At 35.2% G+C, this 25,537-nt stretch overlaps 5 protein-coding genes across 5 annotated transcripts; 3 read left to right on the forward strand and 2 right to left on the reverse strand.

Annotated features, from left to right (window-relative positions):
• Positions 1-591: 591 nt before the first annotated feature.
• Positions 592-1,737, forward strand: LOC141667194 (zinc finger protein ZAT9-like). Its single transcript, XM_074473590.1, has one exon. It carries the CDS (start codon positions 597-599, stop codon positions 1,575-1,577), a length of 981 nt encoding a protein of 326 aa, XP_074329691.1. The 5' UTR covers positions 592-596; the 3' UTR covers positions 1,578-1,737.
• A 1,762-nt stretch (positions 1,738-3,499) lies between these two features.
• Positions 3,500-9,264, reverse strand: LOC141667270 (asparagine--tRNA ligase, chloroplastic/mitochondrial). The gene is made up of 15 exons (XM_074473689.1): positions 8,755-9,264; positions 8,602-8,670; positions 7,911-8,021; positions 7,374-7,478; positions 6,863-7,000; positions 6,583-6,663; positions 5,882-5,959; positions 5,708-5,776; positions 5,534-5,608; positions 5,351-5,434; positions 5,125-5,211; positions 4,793-4,888; positions 4,626-4,700; positions 4,019-4,145; positions 3,500-3,754 (listed from the first exon to the last, which is right to left on the reverse strand). The coding sequence occupies exons 1-15, from the start codon at positions 9,181-9,183 to the stop codon at positions 3,639-3,641; spliced, it is 1,740 nt and encodes a 579-aa protein (XP_074329790.1). The 5' UTR covers positions 9,184-9,264; the 3' UTR covers positions 3,500-3,638.
• A 630-nt stretch (positions 9,265-9,894) lies between these two features.
• On the forward strand, positions 9,895-12,538 carry LOC141668734 (peroxisome biogenesis protein 19-1-like). Its single transcript, XM_074475730.1, has 5 exons — positions 9,895-10,087; positions 10,211-10,259; positions 10,383-10,665; positions 11,496-11,812; positions 12,345-12,538. Exons 1-5 carry the CDS (start codon positions 10,048-10,050, stop codon positions 12,388-12,390), a joined length of 735 nt encoding a protein of 244 aa, XP_074331831.1. The 5' UTR covers positions 9,895-10,047; the 3' UTR covers positions 12,391-12,538.
• Positions 12,539-15,448: 2,910 nt separating this feature from the next.
• Positions 15,449-21,393, reverse strand: LOC141666875 (protein arginine N-methyltransferase 7). Its single transcript, XM_074473111.1, has 14 exons — positions 21,028-21,393; positions 20,379-20,613; positions 19,407-19,532; positions 19,140-19,304; positions 18,945-19,063; positions 18,757-18,851; positions 17,755-18,032; positions 17,383-17,619; positions 17,207-17,280; positions 17,029-17,122; positions 16,806-16,955; positions 16,611-16,685; positions 16,420-16,516; positions 15,449-15,850 (listed from the first exon to the last, which is right to left on the reverse strand). Exons 1-14 carry the CDS (start codon positions 21,363-21,365, stop codon positions 15,696-15,698), a joined length of 2,238 nt encoding a protein of 745 aa, XP_074329212.1. The 5' UTR covers positions 21,366-21,393; the 3' UTR covers positions 15,449-15,695.
• Positions 21,394-22,354: 961 nt separating this feature from the next.
• Positions 22,355-23,182, forward strand: LOC141664740 (uncharacterized). The gene has a single exon (XM_074470694.1). The coding sequence runs from the start codon at positions 22,355-22,357 to the stop codon at positions 23,180-23,182; it is 828 nt and encodes a 275-aa protein (XP_074326795.1).
• The last annotated feature ends 2,355 nt before the right edge of the window (positions 23,183-25,537 follow it).

Below are 25,537 nucleotides of genomic sequence, written 5' to 3' on the forward strand. Positions count from 1 at the left end.
ATGAAAAATTTGTATATATGTATTCTGCTTTTTTATTTTTACGTTATATCCATTTTTTAAATCTGTCATAAATCTACTTATTTCTTAAATGCGTATTAGTCAGATATTTTTAATCATAAACTTTAAAAAATGGTATGGCATTACTATTTAAAAAAAAAGATTATTTTTGACCATCACCTATCATTAAACTACACCCTGGTAATTTTATTCCACCTCTTAAAAAAAAAGAATTTAAATCAAAATATTTAATAGACGATAGATTTATACAAAACTTCCGCCACTAGCATACGCAAACGAACTACGAGGTCATGAACAAGTTGGGAGGTGCCGAAATTTATCAAAAAATGGGCCTAACAAATAAGTTATATTAAAAAAAAACAAATAGTATCTAAAAATATTAATTTATAAGCTATTTGATAAAATATTTAATTACTTTCATTTTAAAACTAATAAACACTATAGTTTCTACCTCAGACAAATGAATAAAAAATAACCCAAAATTCTTGATTAAAACTTTTATTATGGCATTGATCGTCTAACATGTGGGACCCATGTTTGTGTATATATAAGGTAGGTCGCGTCTTTTCGGTGGAGGAATGCTTGTCACCTACTTCTACTACTACAAAATCACACACACAAAACACACACACAAAACACACACAATATTTATATCGACAAAACACACACAAACACACACAATTATGTTTGTAGTGATGGAAAGACAGCAGTGCAAGCTCTGTACAAGAAGCTTTTCCAACATCAAAGCTTTAGCAGGTCACATGAAGTCTCACATGTTTCCTCTTCCTCTTCCTCCTAAGCATCAACTCAGTAACGATTCAACTCACTCATCACCATCTTTTAAACCCCCGAAAGATTTTATTTATGGGTTGAGAGACAACCCCAAGAAGAGTTACAAGCTGGTTGATCCTCACTTTCATCAACTCGGCTCAGCTTTACTTCTTCAAGATAGTGACACTGAGTCAACAAGCCCAACTCAGACGAGATTAACTCGGGTGGTGCAGGAAGAGGATAGTGGTATTGAAGAGGTCAAGCTGAAGAAGAAGCTTAGTTCAACTGAGTCAGTCACCGAGTTGGAAGATGTTGCTGCATGTTTAATGATGCTGTCCAGGGATAAATGGAGAGTTGAATCAGTGAGTCGGACTCGGAAAAGAGAGTACACATGTGAGACATGCAAGAAAGAGTTTGGAACGTTTCAAGCACTGGGTGGACACGCAACGAGTCATAAGAAAGTCAAGAAGCGGCTAGAAGACCATGATGAGTCAATGGAGGAGAAACCAAGTAAAAACACCCAAATTAATAATGTGGTGGTAAAAAAGAAGTTGCATGAGTGCCCGGTTTGTTTTAGAGTGTTCGGGTCGGGTCAAGCACTTGGTGGGCATAAGAGGTCACACTTTTTGGGTTCCTCGTCAACTAGTGTTTCAACTAGTACTTCATCTACTAGTCCTAAACAACTACTACATGAAGATGATGGTTACATTTTTCAACAAGAAAAGAAATATGACAACATGAGTTTTAGTTTCATAGATCTTAACTCCCCCGCTCCAGCGGATCTGTGACCTAACGGATAGCAAGTCGAAACAGGGTCGTAAAAATATTGATTTTTTCCGAACAATGCTATATTAATAGATACATTTATTTGATTCGAAAGATATTAATGTTGTGGTATTGGTATTTAGGACTCGACCTTTGATATAAAAATGTTGATCATTTTGAGTATGTTTATGTAGTTGGCAGTTTTTGGAAATTTGTTACATTCAGTTGAGTGTTTGTTTGGGTTTTTTAGCTAAGAAATTATGAAAATTTTGTTTTTATAAGTAATGGCATATTACAAATACATTGCTTGGAGTCTTTCTCAAGCAAATGTAGTAGGAGTACTGGCAGAGCAGAGGAGGCATTAGCATTTTTAGACTTTTTCAGTAGCTGCAAGTTGCAAGATGCTTTGGGGTCGGTCCCTTGGTTTGTTATGCTACCAAGTTATTCCTTGTCATGGTAGGGTGAGAAATTGTCCAACTCTTGTTGCTCGCATGAACTTGGTTCAATTCTGAGCAGTCGCATCTCGTATTTTCGAGCTCCGTTACCATGTTAAATAACGGAAGGCTAATAATGCCCAACGTGTGAGGGCTAGATAACTAGTTTACCAATGCTATACTCCAGCATTTTTACAGCCCAAAAGCATATGTTATGCACATTAGCACATAACTCTGGGAAGATGTGATCTGTGGTCCTGTGAATTTGGGGGGGGGGGGATCTTTGTTGGAAAAGAAAGGAAATCATGTTTACTGTGTGTTTGGGATGAGAGATGGGGGGTAATTTATTGGTTTTTCATTTCTTTTACTCTAAAGAGCCAAGCAAGTGGCTACTCAGGCAAAACTGTATCTTTCCATTTCATGAGTACTTCAGCTTTTTCTGATTTTTTGCAGTTAAGGCCTTGAGGGATTAGTAGAAACAGCAGTTGTTCTGATTCACTTTCCCAGTACTAGCAGCAGATGCTTGTACTGTGTGGGTCACAAACGTATCCTCATCCGCTGTCATTTTCTGCGAGGAAAAGTTCCAATCCGCGGAAAATTATAGCGGATTGGTAAAAAAAATGCAACAATCTGAATTCTTAAAATATTAGATCTGACGTCCGTGAAACGTTGTGTTAAATAAACGGTACCTTAAACACGTTTGCGTTTGTCAAGGATCGGAGATCTACGTACCTTTAACTTTTATAACATTGTAATTTCAAATTTGACATGAGCAATTACAATTTATTGATTCAGATATAGTTTATCATCTCAAAATGTATACAACGAAATTTATCGAGTTCATACGTGACCTGTTTTACCATTTCGGATTTAAACGTGCCTGGATTACTAATTTTGCAACTCTTATCATGTCAGATTCGCAGCTTGAAATTACTGACTTTGTAAGTCTTAGTATGCAGATTTTGCACCGTGTGAAATTCGGTATCTTAAGCAAATGCAGAATGTATGAACAATATGATCCTATAAATATAATTTCGATGCATCTTAAATTATCGCCTAAATTTGACTAATCTCGTGTTGAACTTTGGCAACCTTATTACTATTATGACTTCTTTAGGAGTCTAGATTATTCTAGATTACAATTCTTATCCAAATATATTTGTCGGAACGTTTAAATTTCATTCATCCTTAGGTTGCTAGTCACGTATGATATGCACGGGTTGACATTATCACCAAACTTACCAATAATTCGTTGCTTCTCCCCCGCTTAAAAATCATTGTTCAACAACAGAGGGGAAGTCTCATAGGAGCTCACTAGCGCTAGAAAAGGTATTTTCAAATTTTTTATGTATTGAAGATTCACCTTCAGCATCAAGTTTTGGGCACTTCAGTACATCGTAAACATGGCAGACTGTCCATCACCGATAAATATTCAGGCATTGCAAATTTACAGTACATTTATACAAAAGCATAATCAATTCATATCAATACACTTTCGTGATGTTGTAATCTTTATATCAGAAATTATGTCCTTGTATTGAATTTCTTTTGCCAAGAATTTTAACTAGTAGAACTATATCAACTAAGAACTAAGAAGAACTGAAACTGAACCTAGAGAAATGAACCACATAATCAACAATGTATTACACATCAAAACTCAGCCGAGCCAGGTGTCCGCGGGAAAGGTATTGCATCTCTAATGTTCTCTATCCCAGTGGCAAATTGCACTAGCCTCTCAAACCCTAATCCAAAACCTGCATGAGGAACTGGAAAACAGAAATGTGAGAACAAAGTTGACCACTTGCACTTTATTTGCTGAAGATCTTGAAAACGTTGAAAGTTGAAATGTATACGCTAGTGAACACTCAGTTATCGGATTCTGAAACCACTTGCCTCTACCTTCGTGTAAGTGGAAAAAAACACATTTTTTCCACTATCAAGAATTAGTTCTTCCAGTATCAAATACTCAGTTCCGAGAATTAGTTACCACACAATCCCTGATGATGGAAAACAACAGGCAGATGATTTACCTGAACCATAACGCCGCAGGTCAAGGTACCACCAATAGCTTTCTTTACTAAGCTGCAACTCTTCTAGCCGATCTTCCAAAAAATCAAGACGCTCTTCTCTTTGGCTTCCACCAATTAGTTCACCAACCTAACAAACAAGGTGTATAAATACGCACAACACCAAGCGTTACTAAATGGATGAAACATTTGACAGAAGTTCTAAAATAGCAAGTATGACAAATCTGGAGCACTTTCACTTGTTATTTGTAACCCTGCAAGTTATAAATATGGATGCCGGTGAAATTACTACTGGACTATCCTGTATCTCAGGGATTTTTTTTTCTGTTTTATTTCCTATTCTGGAAAAATGAGGATTATCAGCAGCTAATAAGCCTTTAGCAAGTCTATTGGGCAAGTTCAGATGTGGTTTGGAGGTCCAGGGGTGTAAAGATGCATCAGACTACGTGATCCATTTGCTTTTTAAAGTTTGCTTTTGTTTTCATCAGACCCTGTATATGACATTTGTGCGGAGGCCGGTGCCCCCTTAGAGTCCACAACTGAATCGGAGATCTACATAAAACGCTTCTGTTCAGAAGACAATGGTAAAAAATGAGAATGCATATAGTACCCGAGGAACTAACAAATCCATTGCTGCTACGGTCTTTCCATCATCATTTTGCCTCATATAAAATGCCTTGATCTCCTGAAAATTTTTGAAGATAAACTTTCTCATCAGACCTAGAAATACTATTTGTTTAGGCAAGAGGTTCAAAGATTCGTTTTTAATGAACCTGCCTTTGGATAATCTCTAATGATTACAGGACAGCCATTATATGCCACCTCAGTGATGTAACGTTCATGTTCACTTTGTAAATCGCATCCCCATTTCACCTATAAATAGACAAATATATGTTAAAGTAATTTTAAAAAAAATGCAAATTTGTTGCTAGATGTAGCTGTCTGCACATCTACAAAAATATGCAACTCAATTTTTTTTTTCTATGAGTTTATTTAGAACTGGAAACATATATTCCATCAGAGCATTTGAGATTTGTCTAACATGTGTAATGTGTGGCGTAACAAAAATTCATTCTTAGTTAATGCGAGAAACAGAGTTAGTCATTTACCGGGTATTCAAACTTCTTTTTGGCTCGTAGAAGAAGTTCAACTGCATCTGTATATGTTAATTGCACAAAGTTCTTCTCAACCACATCCTGTTGATAGGACAAATGTTTTAACGAGTAATATATAAGAGTAAAAAGGAAAGAGTGAGGTAGTTTCCCAAATTATAACCAAAATTTGCATTGAACACAACAAAAGTGTTGATAGATAGGTTACGCTGAAAATTCATACACTCAGTCGACTGACAATTCCTTTCTCAATCCAAGTATTAAAGAAATCCATATCTTCCTTGCAATTTTCCAGGACATATTTAACCTAACCAATAGTCAAATCCAAAGGTCAGCCTGATAACCTAATAAATGCAAAAAAAACCATAATAGGTAATCCTGAGGTAAAAGTGATAAAGAAACATACTACATACTGGAGATAGGCAGTTGCACAAGCCATGTCATCATCTAAGTTGGCAAATGCGAGCTCTGGTTCAATCATCTTACATTACATGGTGAACTGTTAGTTTCAATAAATTATCCCAAAATACCAAGATAAACATTTGAAAGAACAACACGATATCAAGGAAAAGGTAGACACCCAAAATTCTGCCAAGTGTCTTGACGTGTTAGAATTTTCTGCTCGAAATGTGGGGCCAAATGTATACACCTGTTAAGCATATAAAAGTTAAAATTATATATTGAAAGGAACAACTCGGGGTACTTGTTCCCTAATTATATTCTTCTGAACTGGAAAGATAATACAGAGGCTTACATCTGAAAGAGCAGTAGCATATGTCTCGGCATTTAATTGACCTGAGACAGTTAAGAATGCTGGCTTTCCAAAGAAGTCCTGTCAAATGAATATTGAAATGTAGATCATGCCAAAGCATTATACAAACACATGCTAAACTACACACGTTTTAACAATCTTGGTACACGTTTGCTGTCAGAGGCTGAAAGATAGGCACAACGAGAGAGGAAAAGAAAAGCCCAATTGTAACATGAAAAGGCTATATATATTTATTCAATTTAACAGGGATTTAGTTTTATTACAATACTAATTAAACCTATCAGCATTGCAGCAATTATATTTGAAAGGATATTCTAGCTTGCCACCCCATTTATTAATTGATTTTAAATCCCAACCACAAACATTACCCAGCACCCTCCATTGTTCTGTCTACTATCTTCGGTAATTATTTACTGCCTCGAGCTATGTCCACTAATATTGCAAAGGCTTGGAAGAAAAGGCTAGGGGCAGGATTGTACGATAAAATTGGAATTACTTCTATAGAATTTTTGTTGCAAATGTAAATTGAAAAACGAGTAAGCATAACTGACTTGCCGGTAACACTAGGAGTGAAAACAGCCTTATTCTCATAGTTATTGCAATGATGTTGTATACTTAGTTAACTATGCAGGTACAGAAATATGAAAACTTCAGAACTTATAGCAAATTGAGCTTTTACTCACTTGTGACCAATCAATAAGACCATCTTTAGTTTTAGGTAAGGCATCAGCTGGAGATTCATTAGCTTCTCTGGAGCTTGGAATCTGTAATAGTAACTATTATCTTATGAGAACCAATTAACAAGAAGAGATAACAGGAAAATATGTAGAACAAGAATGCATGATTTTGATAGTACATAGAGTACATAGATACGCCTACAAGTTAAAATCAGTACAAACTGTAAGCAAACAAAAAAAAAAGCCGTCTGCCAAAATTGAAGAGGAATATGTCTGGAGAGCGTACCAAAGTAGTCACACAAAACTGCTCACCAGCTCCTTCACAATCTGAAGCAGTAATGATAGGACTTGAGATCCAGACAAAACCATTTTCATTAAAAAATTGATGTGTAGCATAAGCCAGAGCATTTCTCACCCTTGCAACCTGATGCATGTAAAATTATAGGCCATAAGGAAAAGTAATGCAATCAATGAATCCATAGGAAGGGTCTTGAGCCTCGGACTTCAGTAATGATAAAAACAATATTAGCTGAGAGAAAATTTAACATATTGATATCTGATTTCACATAACGTTAAAAAGTTAACAGGACTGGAACAAATAATTAAACTTAATATAACTCAAGTTTGTTAAAAGTAACAATTGAGTCACATATGCAACATATATATCATTCTACTCGAGCAAAGATATTGCAAATTAATTTTATTTTGACCAAAAAATAAAAATAATCACCGGAAGAATGACTAAATAAAAAATATACATAAAATAATAGACTGCTAAACAAAAAACTATACCATACCGCACCAAAGGTGTTTGTTCTTGGACGGAGATGAGATTTTGTTCTCAAAAATTCTCTGCTGACCCTTTTCTTCTGAATGGGGAATGAAGGATCACTTTTACCGACCTATGGAGAAAGAATATAATATGGTATAAGCACTAAAGTAATTACTAGAAGTTCAAATGAATACACTATAGTTTAGGGAAATCCCAATCTCAATGTTCAGATCAAAACTTAAACGGCACTCACTGTTTTCTCTCCACACAAGAACAGGATTATCTATATAGGGACTTCTTACCCTGTGTAGAGAAAGTAAAGCATTCCTATGCATACAGTGCAACAATTCTAGTAGTAATACTTCTCTCTCACACACAACCAATTTGTGTAAAAGTTCACAAATTTCATATTAATCGTAGAGATGCAAACAAATCAGACATTAATTAGTTTAAAAACAAATTGCACACCTAATTTACATCAATACAACGGAGGAAAAGAGTTAACTATTACATACTTACTGTAAAAGCTTAAGAGAGATATGTATCAAAGTTTAAGCTGTACCGTTATGAGCTTCTCGACCTTTAATTCTACTTTCTGCTTAGAGCCTTGACTAGCTACCAGAATCCCTTCTACACATACTGATGCACCTGTCGTTGTCAAGCCATTCTCTACCTACAGATAAAGTGCAAAATGTTTAAATCTATGATACTAACATTATATATGAATATATGATACATAAGCTGACTGGGACAAATTGAATAAGTATTATAAGAAATAAATTATAGAATTGACCGCTAACATAGATCAATACTTGCTCAATAGACTAGGGGTGTAAACGAGTCAAGCTACTGATGACTCATGCTCAAACTCAACTAGTAAACACTTTATTTTTTACTCAAAATAATTGATCCAGGATCAAGCTTGTACTATATTGATTTGAGCTCATGTATTAAATGACATATATGCCTTTCTATAAATGAATTCAGAATCAACTGTACATGCTTAATCTAATCGAGCTTATCGGGTTTCGACTGAACTCAACATCATTTTTTGTATGATTAGTTAGAGAATAACTTGATCGTTTCAAGCTTAAATTTTGTGACTCAATGCTCAACTTTATGCTTATTTGTCAAGCTCAGCTCGAGCTGACAGTGTTCCAGTCGGCTTAATTATCGCACAATCATTTTTTCCCATATCATCATCGAATGCTGAAAAGTCCAAAATATACATGACAAAAACTGTACATTATTACCTGATCATAACCTTCAGCATCTGAGCTAACAACACATTGCATATTCGACAAGCACGATCCATCATTCACCTAACAACAAACTCCACATTTTAATCAAAACTCACAAACAAACTTCAAAATTCACAAAATTTCAACAATCAAAACCACAAATACCTCAATAAATGTGACACTACTCTGCACTCGAAGAGTCCGAATCCAACCCTTAACAACTAAATTCTCCCCTAATCTATCCAAACCCTCATCACCACCTCCTTTAATATCCACAATTCTCAACCTTTTTCGAAACTTCTTAACCTCACTATCACTCCCCAAGACTTCACCTTTCTGCTTCTCCACAGCCTTTTCCGGCAAGATTGCTGAAGCAATGACACTACTGAACTTCCGGCCGCCAGAAAAAGATGGGTTCACATAGTAGTGCGTGTAATTATGTGGGGATGGATGAGTGATTAATGTGGGTTGTAGGAGGGAGGGGAGAAGGGTTGTTGGGAGGGTTTTGCGGCGGAAGGAGAGGAATCTGACGGTGGCGTAAAAAGGGTTTAGCCGGAGAGTGGTGGCCGGAGATAGAACGGCGGCGGTGGCCATTAAATTGGAAGCCTTTGTGGTTTTATTTTCCCGGTGGTGAATTGTTGGCCACTATGGTTTTAGCCTTTGGATTTGTTTGTGTTAATAATATCCAACAATAAATTTATAATTTTCCATTCAGAATATAAAAATAAGAATAAATTTATAAAATAATATTTTTAAAGTTTTTTCTTTTACAATTTTACTGTAAATATTTAAAAAATACGATTTTGTAAATAAAATCAACCAACAACTTTTTTTACATTTTATTGAAAGATAAGTAAATAACACGAATTGGTTTTTAATTTCATTTAGACATTATTTTTAGTTGCAATGACATCCAGTGATATTTGCTTGGATATAAAAATTGACCGATTTTTAAAATTTAAAAAATTACCGGTAAATTGATCTAAACTGAATTATTGAATTACCGATAAATTATTATTAAGTTAGCAAATCTTTCAAAAATTACACGATAAATTATACATCAAAATCGTAACTAATTTATTTCGATTTCCTGAACCTATAACCACCAATATTTTTTAAAAAATATTTAAAATGTTCATTAGTGCCTCTACTATAAGAAATATATACAATTTATGTGATATGGTTTTTTAGTTTTATTTTTGACACAAAGATAGAAATTTTAGATTTTTACCGTGGAGCAGTAATAAAAAGTTACCCTGCCTGCCCACCATTGTAGACCAAAAAACATGTTTTAATAATCAACCAGGTGAGGATAGCTTTGTGCAGTCAGTCACCTTAGCTTTGCCCTTCTCAACAAGACTCTAAAAAGATCCAAAGAATCATAGATACATAAACATATACACACAGGGACACAAAAACAAGGTGAGAAATTTTTAAGTGGGATATCTTGAGGCAATCATGACAGACCAATCTGATGATTTAGACCAACTTCTTGACAGTAAGACCTTTTTTTTACCCTGTCTTTTTTCTTTTTTTGTAATTAAATTATGTTTAGTTTCTATCTTATTGATTAGAATTTAATAAAATTGAATTTGTAACTCACCCTCAAAGTTTAATTCAGGCGCTTTGGATGATTTTCAGACCCTTAATCTCACTTCTGCCACTCAAAGGTCCTTACTTTACAATTTTCTTGTTTTTTTAATTTCTGTGTAATTGTGTATTTTGGGTTTATTTGATGTAAAGATTCAAATTTGAATGATACAAGTGAAGTTAAGTAATATGTTTTGTAACAGAAGTGGAGATAATGGAGGTAGTAAAGAAAAAAGTGAGTCTTTTGTGTCTGGTAGTGGAGTACAAGGGCTGGGGATGGGTTTACCTGATTTGAAAGCCAAGAAAATGGGGAAGCAAAAGGTTTCTAAGGAGGCTCACCATGTTTCCGAGGCGCTTGACAAGCTTAGGGAGCAAACTAGGGAGACTGTCAAGGGATTGGAGTCTATTACTGCTCCAGTACCGGACTTTAATGACGCCATGATGGAAGATTTCGTCAAGCAGTTTGAGGAGCTTGCTGGTTCTCAGGTAATTTGCGGGAGTAAATTTGGGATTTTAGGATGATGGGTTCTTGATTTTGTTCATTGTATGTTATTGTTTGACTGCTTCACCATATTATTTGTTGGTTCTAGCAACTTGAGTTGAAGAATTTGTATATACTACTGTGCTTCTCGTGGCTATAGGAACAACATCTTTTTTATTGGGGGGATCTGGACTGGACACTAAGATTATAACATGATCTCGTGAAAAAGATTGAATCATTTACTTTACATATCCTAATCTTTGTTTTGGGCTACAATAATAGCTTCTGGTTATTTTACTTTAGTACTGGTGCTTATCTAGATAATCGTTGTAAGTATGCATAGAGGCAGTAACGGTTGTATCTTTCAGCAAGTGTCCTCACTTTTGCATCTGTGCTTAAGAATAAATACAAGTGCATGAAAGAATCCTGGGGTCTGATGCATGCCGGAAGTCTTACTAGACAATTTAACCTAGAAGCTGGTAACATGCAAAAGATAGCAAAAAAATAAAGGGATTTCAAATATAATTATTGTTTTGAAAGTTTTAAAAAAATATTTGGATACATCTCTCGACGTTGAACATGTAGGCAGAATGAAATGGCTTGTCGGCAATGTCAAGATTTGGAAGGAATCAAGGGGCAGAACAATCTTCCTTCTCTTGCCTGCTGCTACCTGAAAACATGTTATATTGATTAATTTTTTAGGCAGGTGTTGTTTTGTTAAGTTGAAGTTGTGTACTTCTCGTGTGCGATTTAACTGGTTACAGATGTCCATATGTATGGTTTTGTGGTATTTGATGTACAAAGGAATAACCTTAAGAATATTGACATTGCTTAGGACATGGACTCTATTATGGAGACAATGATGCAGCAGCTCTTGTCTAAAGATGTGCTTCAGGATCCTATGAAAGAGATTGGTGAAAGATATCCAAAATGGTTGGAAGACCATAAAGCTACATTAAGCAGTGAGGAGTATGAACGATACTTTCACCAGCATGAACTCATAAAAGAACTTAATGGAGTTTATGAAACCGAGCCGGGTAACTTCAACAAGATTGTTGAACTCATGCAGAAAATGCAAGAGTGCGGCCAACCTCCTAATGATATCGTGCAAGAGCTTGCTCCTGATTTTGATATATCTACTCTCGGACAACTGTAAGTGCTTATTACGTATCTTAAACTAAATATATTGGCTTGCCTGTAGAAGTTCACATTGTTGCACCATTAACATCCTTATAATTAGGTGTGGAGTAATTACAATGAGATGATTTTAGGAGAATGTTTTTAGGTTACATGTGCTTATGCTTCTTCGTTTTTAACACTTTATGAACAATTTTCATAATCGTAGTGTATTGCAAGCTCCTGGTTATATTTGGTATTTAAATTTCTATAAATATACCAGAGAAGGAGGAAAACGTACTCAATGTGGAGTGTTTTCTGAGATGTCATTTAATTAAAGTGTATTAGATAGTGGGATACTGTCTGCAAGAGTGGAACACTTCTAAAAAGGACTATTTGATGCCATTGTTCTAGTTTCTAATGTTAATTGTTCGAATTGTTAAATTCTTCCATAGAATTGCCTGTTTCAAGATGAGGGAGGAGGGAGGGGGATAATATGCAGTGATTTTTTTCTCCTGATTGATAGTCACTTCTTGCTTATAAGCTGCATTTTTTTTTTATTTTGCAGATCTCCGGAGATGCTCGACTCCCAACAAAATTGTTCAATAATGTGAGAAGATTATCGTTTCCTTCTTGCTTGTCCTTTTGCAGTTTCCCTTGTATTTTAAAGAGTTGTAAGCAACACACAAGTAAGAAATAACTGATCTTCATTTGAAATTTCATGGGATCAAATGCTAAATTAAGACTACCTTCGTTTCAAAATTGCCTTGCGACTTTTTGGCGTTTAGGAGTAAAAAAGCATAATCAATTTTGAATTCTTGCATCACATAATAAATATAGATTCAGTTATTTTTTTTTCTTTATTTCTCTTTTAAGATAAATCGCCACTCATATATCTGTGTTCCTACATCAAACCACAAATTTAGTGCAAACCATCCATTTTGCGGCATATTAAAATGGCATAGCTTCTTACAAAAGAATGCCAGATACTCTTAAGAGAGTTTCCAGGGAAGCTTCTGAGAGGGTATAAAAGGGGGGCTGGGCTGATGCTATAATGAGTACAGAAGAATGCCAAATGCTTCTTATGAGAATTTCTCTAGCAGCCATTCTATCTCATGGGCTTGCTCTGGTAGCCCACATAATTTTTTATATTTTTATGTGATCAGATGGTTTGCTACCCTACCCGGTACTTTTTACCCACACTGCATGTATTAAACTTGGTCGGATTTTGAATGTAAATATCAATACTGTCCTGTCCCATTGAATTTTCTATATTATTGAATTTTCTATATTATTTTTCGACACGTTTTTCAATGGTTTTTTAAAACATAATTTTATAATTTTTTTTTAATTTTTTTTCTGAATAAAAATTTTATGTTTAAACTTTTATTCAAAAATAAAATTTTTAAAAAATATTATGAAACTATAATTTATAAAAGTCTCGAAATACGCGTAAATAGTAGGGAGTGGAGGTGATATTATTTTTCTAAAATTGACTGTATTTTGCTTAAAACAGTACATAAAGTATCTATTGATGTATTTCTACACGCAGTTTCCAATACAAGCCACAATAGAATGCTAGCAAACTGAATCTAGTACTGTAAATAAGCAGACTTTATCTTCAGCTATGTTAAGATTATGTTCCTTTGAAAAAGGTTGTTCAAACATCAAACTGCTATCACTGCAATGCCATACAAGCCATTTCCATAACCCGAAGAGATCTGCGAATCAGCTTGTAGTGTTGCCCGGCTGATCATTTCATCGATTAGCCGGACAACCCTCCTCCATCTACCACCATTTCCACGATCTTCCTCCCGCCTTCCATGAAAAACTATACGGCCTAAACGAAACAAGAAGAACCTTGAAAGGTGTGCAAGATTTGCATGAAATTCAGGCAGACCAGATCTCAAACCAATGCAAAGTTTAAGCACAAATGGATATGCCAAGCAAGAAAAAAATGAATTAGAAGCACAATGGGATGTGGTGGCTAAGAGCTTTAGTTTTCCTAGAGCTAGAAAATGAAACACCATGGCTACAGCCAGCAGGAGGCACAATTGAAGACGATTTTATGATGGACTGCAAGTATATATATAAGGTTTTGATTGTTAGATAAGGACAATAGCATAGAGACTAATGCTATATAATTTTGTTGAAACGTATGGATTAAAGCAAGAAAAAGTGGAATTATTCTCTCGTCTGGAGGAAAAATTGAAGACTGATGAATGTAGCAGTATCCTGATCTTTTAGAAAAAAAGTAACTAGTAAAAAGTAAAAACAGCCGTTTATTTTTTGTAACTCATTTTTTTGGTGGTGTGATTCTGTATAGTCCGTTACACATGTAACGGTATATATGTAATTCTCTTTGTAATCCGTTACATTTATGAAATTAACATTATCCTAAAAATTATCCTAAAAATTGTGACAAGTACTGATGTTATGTTGTTAACCGTCGTCGTTTGTCCTAGATCATATTCTATTATAATTATAGTAGTGATTTTGAAGATGTCTTTCAGTAAAGTGCAAGAACTGCTAGTAAATTCAGTTGTATAGTTATTCTAGAAAAAAACTAATCAAATGAAATATGATCGTTGTATAAAAATAGTAATATGGATATTCTATATTAGAAAATTAATAAAAAAATGCACAGCTTTAGTTAATAAATCTAACATTCTCTTTTACTAATACAGGAGATGAGTCTTAACCCATATGCTTGTTTTCTCTCAAGCATCAAACTGCTATGACTGCAATGGCATGCAGGCTCTCGTCTGACGAAAACCGCGAACCCGTTGCTGGTGTTGCAAAGCTGATTATTTCCTCAACCAGCCGGAGAGCTCTCCTCCATCTACCTGCACTTCTAACATCTTCCTCTTGCCTTTCCACGAAGATTATACGGCCTAAACGAAACAAGAACCACCTGGAAATGTATGCAATATTTGCATGAAGTCGACGCAGATCATATCTCAAGCTAATGCAGAGTTTAAGCACAAAAGGATATGCCAAGCAAGGGAACAATGGAGCAGAAGCAGCATAAGGTGTGGTGGCTAAGAGTTTTAGTTTTATTAGAGGTAACAAATGTAGAACCATAGCTACATCTAGCAAACAAAGTTGAGCAGGAGTTTATGTTGGAATGCACTTATTTAAGGCGTGTTAAACAATTAATTGTTGGATACTGACTATGGTATGGAGCAGGGACAGATGATAAAGAATATTATGAAAACTTACCCTTTGCTGAATTATGAAGCAAGAAAAAGTGCTGAGTTATTCTTCTTTCATCCTAAAGGAAATGTGACTAATGTACTTAACAGAATGTGTTCTGTTACTTTAGTGATAAAGAAATCAATGTTGACAATCTGTTTTCATAACAGAATTTAAACTTGTACTAGGTACTGTAATAATATAAATTACATAGCTAATTATTATTATGCTGGGTGATAATTTCATAAGTTCTTTTGGTTTTTGTGATAAACTATGTTAACATTCCTTTTAATGTAATTTGTTAGTATTCTTTTTAGTAATTTTCTTCATTCCCAATAACTTTTTCATGGCCAATTAAGTAGCATGCAAGTGGCGAACAACTTTCTACCTTGTCTTTAAACAGTTCACATCTTGAAACAATGTAAATAAAATTAGGGAACTGATATGTGGGGCATACCCTGATGATGTATAGCTGCACACCCATTTAATAAAATTAGGACCAATTTATACTCATTGAACAGGGAAGAAGGCTTGAGTTAAATATATACATAAGGGTATTGTGGTCTTAATAATAACAAAGAACAAAGGCGTGCACCTATAAATTTACGGTGCAAATATCAGCTCCCTAAAATTATTCCCAAAACATACTTTTTAACATTTAACTACTATTTGATTCAAACTATTGATCAATAGTGCTAGCTACAAAACGTGAATTAAAATGTGTTTATGAGAAAATGTGTTTAAGCTCCATTTCACCACTTGAAGGGTCGAAGAATGTGCTGATTATTGTTGAGCAGCATTTGTCCATGCCAGATCCAGGTTTTTCAACTTCAACTGGCTTGTTCATGAGTTTTACTCCTTGCTTCCAAAATCTTTGATCTGACAAGAACTTGAACTGTTAATAGCAATCCATTTGAATATTGCACGTTGGATGAGAAAAAATTATATTATTAATTAAAGAGCACAAACATACGAAATTAGTTTTGACTTAATAAACAAGAGCGTATAAACAATAATATTACTCCCTCCGTCGCACAGTACTAGTCTATTTTGTGAGATTTTTTTTTCATAATACTTATCCATTTCCAGCTTTCAATGCAAATATGTGGTCAATTTTCCTTAATTACCCTTATTGAAGATTGTATAATAATTAATGAGGTGTGACTTGTGAGTATGAGTCTAGAGTAGTATATATTTTTATACAATCAATGCATTTATTATGAGTACAAGTGGAAAAAAATATCAAATTAATATTTTCTTAATATGCATAATATAACTTGTATTGTGGGACGGAGGGAGTAAATAAATATTCTGGCTTTAGCCTAGCACACACCCTCTCTTAGTAATAAGACATCATGTACTCGTAGGCACGTGTGTATCAGTATTTTAATTTTTGCAGTTGACCGCTAAAAACAAACGAAAACAACCGTCTAATTTTCTGAATGTACCTGGCCCTGTTGGTATCATAACAGAATTCTCGGCATCCAGCACCCAATCAATCCAAAGTGCAAATCCATGGCATATTCCCGAATTTGTGAATTTCATCTGTTGCAATATGTTTCAAGTATAGATGTTGCACCTTGTTATTAAATGTGCAAACATCTTTTAGTTGCCAAAATACACATGATGAAACCATTACCTCAACTGACCCAGAGCATGATCTCATTGGCTTCATAAAATCGAACTCCATTACAGTAAAACTTTCACTAAGACTCTAAAACGGATCCATAGAAATGCCTCAGTATAGAAATAAGAGTCACTTTAAGAAGGTGTTAATTTCTTCACATTATTAGTACAAATTATATTGCCCAATTATCATTAATTCAGATTTTACCTTGGTTTCTCCACACTGCCAAAGAGAAAAGGGCAGAAAGGGACTTTCTTCCGAAGCAGGTAAATCACCACAAGCACCTAATGTTGCATTCACGACTGCGTGATCAAAACCTACGATCTCCCTCAGGCTCTGGCGACTTCTCCAAAGATCCTATATCATTAAATATTACAACAGTGGTATTTCACAAAACTGCGTTCAAATAAAGTAGATACTATGAACTAACCGGAAGAGACATAGCACAAGCCCTTAAAATTCCTTTACAAGGCATTATTGTTACATCTTCAGAGAGGATGGAATTAAGCTTGGTTCGTTCACTCCTAAATGCATATGAATAATGTCAAATTCCAAATCAACATGTATATTGCAAGTCTACAACCCAAATGAATATAGGTAGTACATACCAAAATCGTAAATTGTGCCATGGAAGCATATTATCACCTCCGTAATAGAACGGTTCTCCTATCAACAAGTCAACCTGCAGTTTAAAACCAGTAACAAATCACTTTCGTAAAATAGATAAAGATAACTAATCCTAGCAACACCTTCATGATCAAAAGCATGGATAACAGTATTGTACCTTTCTCTCATGAGTATCATCATGCAGAGATAATTGTGATTTTTTATTTAAGACAATTATTCTGTCCATCGAATAACCATTTGCAACTGAAACATCCTGCAAATATAGAGCACCCTGCTCCCGTAACCCAGGAAGGAACGAGAGCACATTTGATGTTTTTGAGAGATGGGCTGTGGCAATTGTTAAAAAAATGCTATCATCTGCAACAACACAAATAGGAGAAATCTTTTTTTCCAACTGCACCAAAGGAAATTCAAATTAGAAAGCAAATATTAAGTTATCACAATTCTGTTCATCGTATTGTTTGAACCCTTGAGTATATTCATGCTGATTGAGGATTCATGGGAAAGGGGCGAGGGTCAGAGAACTTACAACATTCCTTAAAACCTTTAAAAAGGAACACCTCCAGTTTTTGTCTCCATAGATTGCCATTCTTTCTGGAGCTAGAGTGATCTGACTTTTTTGATTTCCAGCAGCACACTGTTGATACCCAACCTCTGTCAGACAGCTTTGAGGCTCAAACTCATATGAGATGCTAGTATTTGTATGAATTGCACGTAAATGAATGGCTTCGTCCGTGCATACACGCAAACCCTTTTCTGGAGTAAACCACACACATTGCTTCCAATGGTCACACCAATCCCTGGCAACTATAAAAGATATAGGATTAGTACTTCATCTCCGACAGTGGCAGATGGTCTTTTTAATTTTTTAGACAGATGGCCTTGGGGAGCTGGTCACTAGGTACAATGTCATTTATCACTGGACATTCTACCGTAGAAATTTTTGAGGATCAATTAAGATGGATATAGTAGTTTGCTCTCAGCTAATGGAAAGAGCAGGGGTTTTATTTTGCCTACAGGAATTTAGCACAAATTAGGTGGATCATTGGCATGTTTATCCTCTATTTACTCCTCCTATAGGTCACTTGGATAAATACTATCTACAGAGCACTTTAGTAATATACAAGCATTAAGTGACCATCATATTGTTGGCTAGTGGATTCTATAATTTAAGAATGGAAGCCAGGGTGAGACTAGCATGAGTTCTTTTGAAACGTCAATTCTATATACTTCACAAATAAGTCTCTCGAACAAAACATTTCCTATACAAAGATGTAAGACCTGCAAGACAAATTGCACCTTACAACCAGTCTCAACACATATTGTAACTGTAGCTGACATCAACTCTTTCAAATATACTGTCCAGTTTACAAATTATAAATTTCAGTGCTGCTACATAGTTAGAGCACCATATTGAACTGTATCAATCTGAGGGTTTACGGTCATTCCAACTAATTAAGTTTTCATTAATGCCACAACACTCTCAAAAGATGGTAAATTTGGAAATAATCTTTGAGATGCCTCTACATACCAGGGAATAATGACCTGTTCATGGACGGGCAACTTATCCATTTTGGGGCAGTGGAATAGAAAATGGATCCTTCACGATCAAGCTGAAGAACCCACCTGCATAGATAGCAGAAACATACATAAACTATCCCACGAGGGATTAATAACCACAGAAAAGTCTGAGAAACATTCTTGTCAAGATATAGATACCACGAGACAACAGCATGAATTGTGCCATTCTTAGTTGTCTTTATGTGTTGCTCAACCTCCCCATGACTGTCTGGCCTTTTGGAAAAGTCGAATTCAAATATTTTGAAGGGTTCTGACAGCTGAATGAGTAAACAGGTCTGAGAAGATAAATAAAATAACTTTTTGAAAAACTACTTTTAAAAAGAATTGCAATACCAATTCCATTTCTTCCTTGAGAGCATCACAATGCATGGCTAACTGTTGCGGTTTGACGTATAAACTCTTCTCAAACCCGGCTGGGACAAGATTTATGCCATCTGACACATTTGCTTCAGTGTTAACTAGATCATGCAGCCTCCACAAATGTGTACATTCAACAAGCTAAGAGGAAAACAAATGCAAAATTGACGGTGTGAAAATATAGAGATAAATAAGATGCTTTCTTCATAAAAAATAAAAAGTAGGATAGGTAATGAAAAACACCTGGCCATATGTAGTTGCGCGGTAAGGCACTGTTTCCGGATTTTCCACCAATAGATTGTCATGGGCATGTTGCAAAGTCGGAATCAACCCCTCACCCAAAAACTCTGAGTCTAGTATTTCGCTGACCTGAACTTGGAATGATACTTAATTACAAAAAGGAAGAAGCTTGAAGCAAACTGACTTAACACAAATCAAGACACTATATTAAATTAAATGTTAACTAAATGAAGTGTCCATTACAAGGTAAATGCAAAGACAGGATTAGCCATTTAGGCAACGACTACATCCTCCGAGGTTCGATCACAAGAGGAGCTACAAATCCCGAGCTGATGAGAAGATAAATGAACATAAAAAATATAAGCATAACCACCGAATGCACAAACAGCTCAAAAGAGCCTGATATAAGCATATAACCAGAAACAATATGCCTATGATATTAACTTTAAGGTGGAAAGAAATCAAAGGGAAGATATTAATATAATATACCCTCCAGTTTGTATAAGACCTCCATTTAATTCTCATTATAAACTTCGTTAACAGAAAGGGACAAAAAGTGCAGAAGAAAACCTTGAGTCCGTCTGCTACTATGATACAGAAAAAGTAAAAAAAAAGAAATGATTTTAATTTATACAGAAATCAGAAAGTGTAACAATTCTGAATGAAACCCTTATCAATTGAGGAAGAGATAGGAATGTAATTTTATTTTGTGATAATATGATTATATGAATGCCACAGAGTAGCACAAAGCCACAAATACTGCATTTGAAGAGTATTCAAGTTCCTCCCACCGTTGATAGTAGATCTTTCTAGTAGATTTGATATCTAGTAAGGAGTGTGAACGACTTTTGTTACTCTTCCTCAAAGTCATCCGACTTTGCTCTATCAAAGAATCTAGTATAAACAATCTACAATTTTGATTTTCTCCGATGCGCATCCCCAGATAATTTGTCATATAATGTTAAAAAAACTCACAAGAACATCTGCGCGTGAAGCAATATCAACACCAACTTCTACTTCATCTGACCTCTTATTAATAATACGAACTTTTCTCTCCATACCATTGGCACGCAAAACCTTCCTCATCAATTTTACCATAGGAAGATAAGATTCACATGCTGTCACCATACCCTTTGTAGTAGAGCATGTAGTTTCATTTCTAGAAGACATTGCTCGTGCAGCCATCATAGACAGTAATCCGGTTCCAGCTCTACGTTTCCATGAACTCATATCAATAAACTAAAATTTTAAAAAATAAATAAAATTGCATACCAAATGTCCACATATGGCATAACTGAATTTCTTTTGCATTAGCTTACGGAAAGTACTATGACTATCAAACGTTTAAAGAAACATAGCATTCATCATTCATGTACATTATATCAACCTAACAACAACTTACAACATTTTTAGTTTGTAATTCGACTCGATAGTCAATACGCCTCAGTAAAGCATTTCACACATTTCACACATATCTAATTCCATTTACACATATAAACAAACATCAGGGAACTATCAGAACTTAAGAAAGAGTGTAACTTTGTAAATAAAATTAACAGCACTAATGATAATAATAACAAGAATTAAGGTATTTTTATAAAGAAGTATAGTAAAAGAGTTGTACCCAATATCAAGAACATGACAAGGCTTAGTAACAGTCTTGTTAATAGCATCACAATAAGCTCTGTTTCTTGGAGAATCATTAAGCATGTCTAGGTACGAGGTTGTTGCCAAAAGGGGTTTAGGAAACATGTCTTGTTGTGATTCTTCTTCTTCAATAACTACCCATTCCGAGTTACCAGTGAGTGGGTCAACTCGGAGTTGAAATTGGCGTTGAGGGGCTGTTGATACTGAGCTCATGCTTCGAGTTACAAATTGGGTCTTGAAATTAGGACAAGAACGAGGTTTTAAAACTTGGGTTTTGGAGATGACGAGAATGTTGCGGATGAATTGACGGCTCATGAGTTCACAAATTTTGTCGGTGTAAAAAAAAATAGAACTTTGTTATAATTTATTGTAATTTTTAAGTCAATGGTAAAATAGTAAAACTAGTCTTAGAAGTAGAAATTTTGATAATGCATTTAATGTTTTTATTTTTCAACTTGGCTATAAATACATGAGTTTGGTGAATTGCACCAAGCATCTTACAAATATGCTCTCTATCTCCCTCCGATTATCATTCTTTTCCTCTCAGATTTAGTAGCCCCTTCTAAAATATTAAAACTAGTATATTACAACACGTTATCAGCACGAAGCCCTGCCGAAACTGAGAAGGTATAATTTTAATTTAAATATACATATATATGAGTAGACGTGGTTACACCCTCTACATATAATTCAAATATATATAACCGTAGTAGACGTGGTTACACCCTCTACTAATAATTAAATATATAAGGCCGGAGCACCGCCTATTAAAATTATTTTACGGTACCATTTAATTTTGGGTAATACCGAAGTATAATGGGAACCTTAATTTATAAATTGCATACTTATCGGATAATAATTTTGTTGCCCCTAACTAACTTATGCAGGATTGTCCACTTTAATTTATTATTGATCGGAGATAACCTGCATACGCAGACATCCGTATGGCGGGTGAAAATCCATTTGTCATTTTATATATAGATTTGTTTATAATATCAATGATAATAATGATATATACATTGATTATTGCGTACTTGTTAACGCACCCGATTAACTAGGATTTTATGTAATATTTACATTGATGAATTAAAATTTAATAATTTTCATGTTAATTCAGATTTAGTATGACAAATATTACAAGCTTGTCGTTCGTTGCCTTGGACATTTCTGGCGATAATTATTTATCATGGGTACAAGATGTAAAGTTGCACTTGGGTTCAAAGAAATTAAGCGATACAATAAAGGCAGAAAATAAATCAACAACCGAAGAAAACTTTACCTCTATAATTTTTCTCTGACACCACATGCATGAAGATTTAAAATCTGAGTACTTAGAAGTCGAGGATCCCTTTATTTTATGGGAAAATCTAAAGGATAGGTTCGATCACCAGAAACTAGTTTATCTACCTGCAGCTGAAAATGACTGGGCTAATTTAAGACTTCAAGATTTTAAGAGTGTCCGAGCATATAGCTCTGCTTTGTTCAAAATAAGTTCTAGGCTTATTATGTGTGGTGAGAAAGTTACGGAAAAAAGAAAAATCGATAAAACACTGTCAACTTTTCACCCCAACAATATCAACTTAGCAGAGATGTACAGGGAGCGCAAATTTACTAAGTTCGGGGATCTTCTATCAACTCTCCCCGTTGCTGAACAGAATCATGAATTGGTGATTAAGAATCATCAATCACGTCCAACAGGATCTGCCCCATTACCTGAAGTAAATAACATGTCATTCCAGCAGAATGTACGTGGAAAAGGGTATAGAGGTGGACGGGGCCAAGGGCGGTACCGTGGACGAGGTCGGAACCACGGGCATTTTCGTCCATATAACAACTCTGGTCACCGGAAGTGGCAATCTGAATCACAGAGTAAAAGAAAGGCACCACGAGGAGGAAATACTGAAAATGTTTGCTATAGGTGCGGCATGGATGGGCACTGGACACGTAATTGTCATGCCCCAAATCATCTTGTTAAGCTATACCAATCTTCACAAAAATCAAAAGAGAAAATGGTAGAAACAAATTTCGCCAACAATAACATAGATGATTTCCCGAGAATCACAACCGGAGGAATAAACATTAATGGTCCGAATGAACCTAACGAAACTCCCATATGGGAGGTTGAAGATTAGTTTCATATAATTACTATAGTAGTGTGTATTGTGTGCTTTATTTTGTTTGAACTATGTAGTGTGTCATGTTCTTATCAAATAAATTATGTTTCTTAATTATATACAGAATGGATTATGAAGATATATGCATTGCTGATTGTGGTACAACTCATACGCTTCTACATAACCGAAAATATTTTACCCAAATAACCAAAACCGAAGCTCAAGTCGGAACGATTTCCGGCGTATCTAATATAATCGAAGGTTTTGGAAAAACTAGTTTTATCCTCCCTAATGATACTCACATACACATTCCAAATGCATTATATTCTAGTAAGTCTACTAGAAATCTTCTTAGTTTTAAAGATATCTGACTCAATGATTTTCACATCGAAACTACCTCTGAGGCTGATAGAGAATATCTTCTTATTACTTCCGCTAATTCTACAAACAAGAAAATCTTAGAAAAGTTTCACTCACTTTCTTCAGGATTATATATGATGAAAATTAGAACTACTGTTAGGACTATGTGTATTAGTTTGATGATAAGTCCAACAAAACACTTAAGTAGAAATCTAGTGTTTGTAGCCTCAACGGATAAGACCATCTTGGCTATCCGTTGAAGGAGTAGCCTTACTTAGCAATAAGTTTGGTATTGTAGCACATCTCACTCTCTGGTTTCAAGCTGTAATTCTTAGATGTTGTTAGGAGATAATCAGTCATGTTGACTACTAATGGATGTACAAATAGGAGGGCTAATTGTAAATATTTCATGCCTTGTAATTTTGTATAAGTGAAGAAGTGTCAACGGATATTGAAGACCTTCAACGGATAAGAAACTAAGCTTCAACGGATGTCTCTAACGCTTCAACGGATAATATCCATCAACGGATAAGTGCTTCAACGGATAAAGCTTCAACTGCTAGAGCTTCAACGGATAAAGCCATCAACGGATGAAAGCTTCAACGGATGCACTGCTAGAGCATCAACGGATAAAGCCATCAACGGATGAAAGCTTCAACGGATGCTCAGTCTCATAGCAGTTGATAGTGACAGTTAACAAAGCTGACAGAGGCACATGGATTAACAGAGATGTGGTAGCCTATTTCAGGAACAGCAGAAAAAGCAGCCGTTTTTAGTCTGGTTCATAATGGAAAGTCAACAGATAATTCCATATTACACTGGATAAAAATGGAACAGAAACAAGTGGAGAACTATTGTCTTATTGTACTTTATCTTTGTCTTCACTTGTAAACTTGGTGTTATATAAATCAAGTAGTAGCTAGTAATTAGATGTGAATTTTCCCTGAGTTGTTTAGAAATATCAAGAGAGAAAATCATCTAGTTTGTACTAGGAAGCAGCTGTGATTTAGTTTTGAATCACAGATTTTCTGAAATAACACATCTCTGGTGAAACAACAAATCCACCATAAAAGTTTTTAAGTTCCTTGTGTTCATAACATTTGTGTTTGAATATAAATTTGTCTGCATCAGCTCCAAGCAATTCACACACATTTGATCACCCAAACACTTAGTCTTACAAACTGCTCAAAACTTGAAAAAGTTTTGAGATTTACATTCAACCCCCCTTCTGTAAATCTCATTGTTAGTCCACTGGGAATAACAATTGGTATCAGAGCAAGCTCTTAACATACAAAGAGTTTAAAGATCTATTCTGCTAACATCATGAGTAAGAAGAATATTGGTGTAAAGATTCCAATCCTGGAAAGAGATAACTATCATCACTGGAAGGTGAAGATGCATTTACATCTTCTCTCTCAAGATGAAAGCTACATCAACTGCATTGAGAATGGTCCTCACATCCCACACAAGGTGGCCACAGCTGCTACTGCTACAGTTGCTGTTGGACAGTCTATTTCCAAGTCAAAGGCAGAATGGACTGTTGAAGATATTGAAGAGGTCCACAAGGACAAGAAAGCCATGAACATTTTGTTTAATGGTCTGGATCAAGATATGTTTGACAATGTCATCAATAGCCAAACTGCTAAGGAAATTTGGGATACTGTGCAGCTTATCTGTGAAGGCACAGAGCAAGTTGCTGAGGATGAAGACAATTCCAGTCAGGATGAATCTGATGATATTGATGAACATCTGGCCTTTCTGTCCAGGAGGTTTGCAAAGATGAAGTTCAGGAAAAACACAAAGTTCACTAAGCCAAACAAAAACATGGTGGACAAATCAAAGTTCAAATGCTACAACTGTGGCATTAGTAGACACTTTACAAGTGAGTGTAGGAAGCCAAATTCTGAGAAAAAGAAATTTGAGCAAGTTGATTACAAAAGGAAGTATTTTGATTTGCTCAAACAAAAGGAAAGAGCTTTTCTCACTCAAGATGATTGGGCAGCAGATGGGGTA

Source organism: Apium graveolens, chromosome 6 (assembly GCF_009905375.1).
Source record: "Apium graveolens cultivar Ventura chromosome 6, ASM990537v1, whole genome shotgun sequence".
In the NCBI taxonomy this organism is placed as follows: Eukaryota; Viridiplantae; Streptophyta; class Magnoliopsida; order Apiales; family Apiaceae; genus Apium; species Apium graveolens.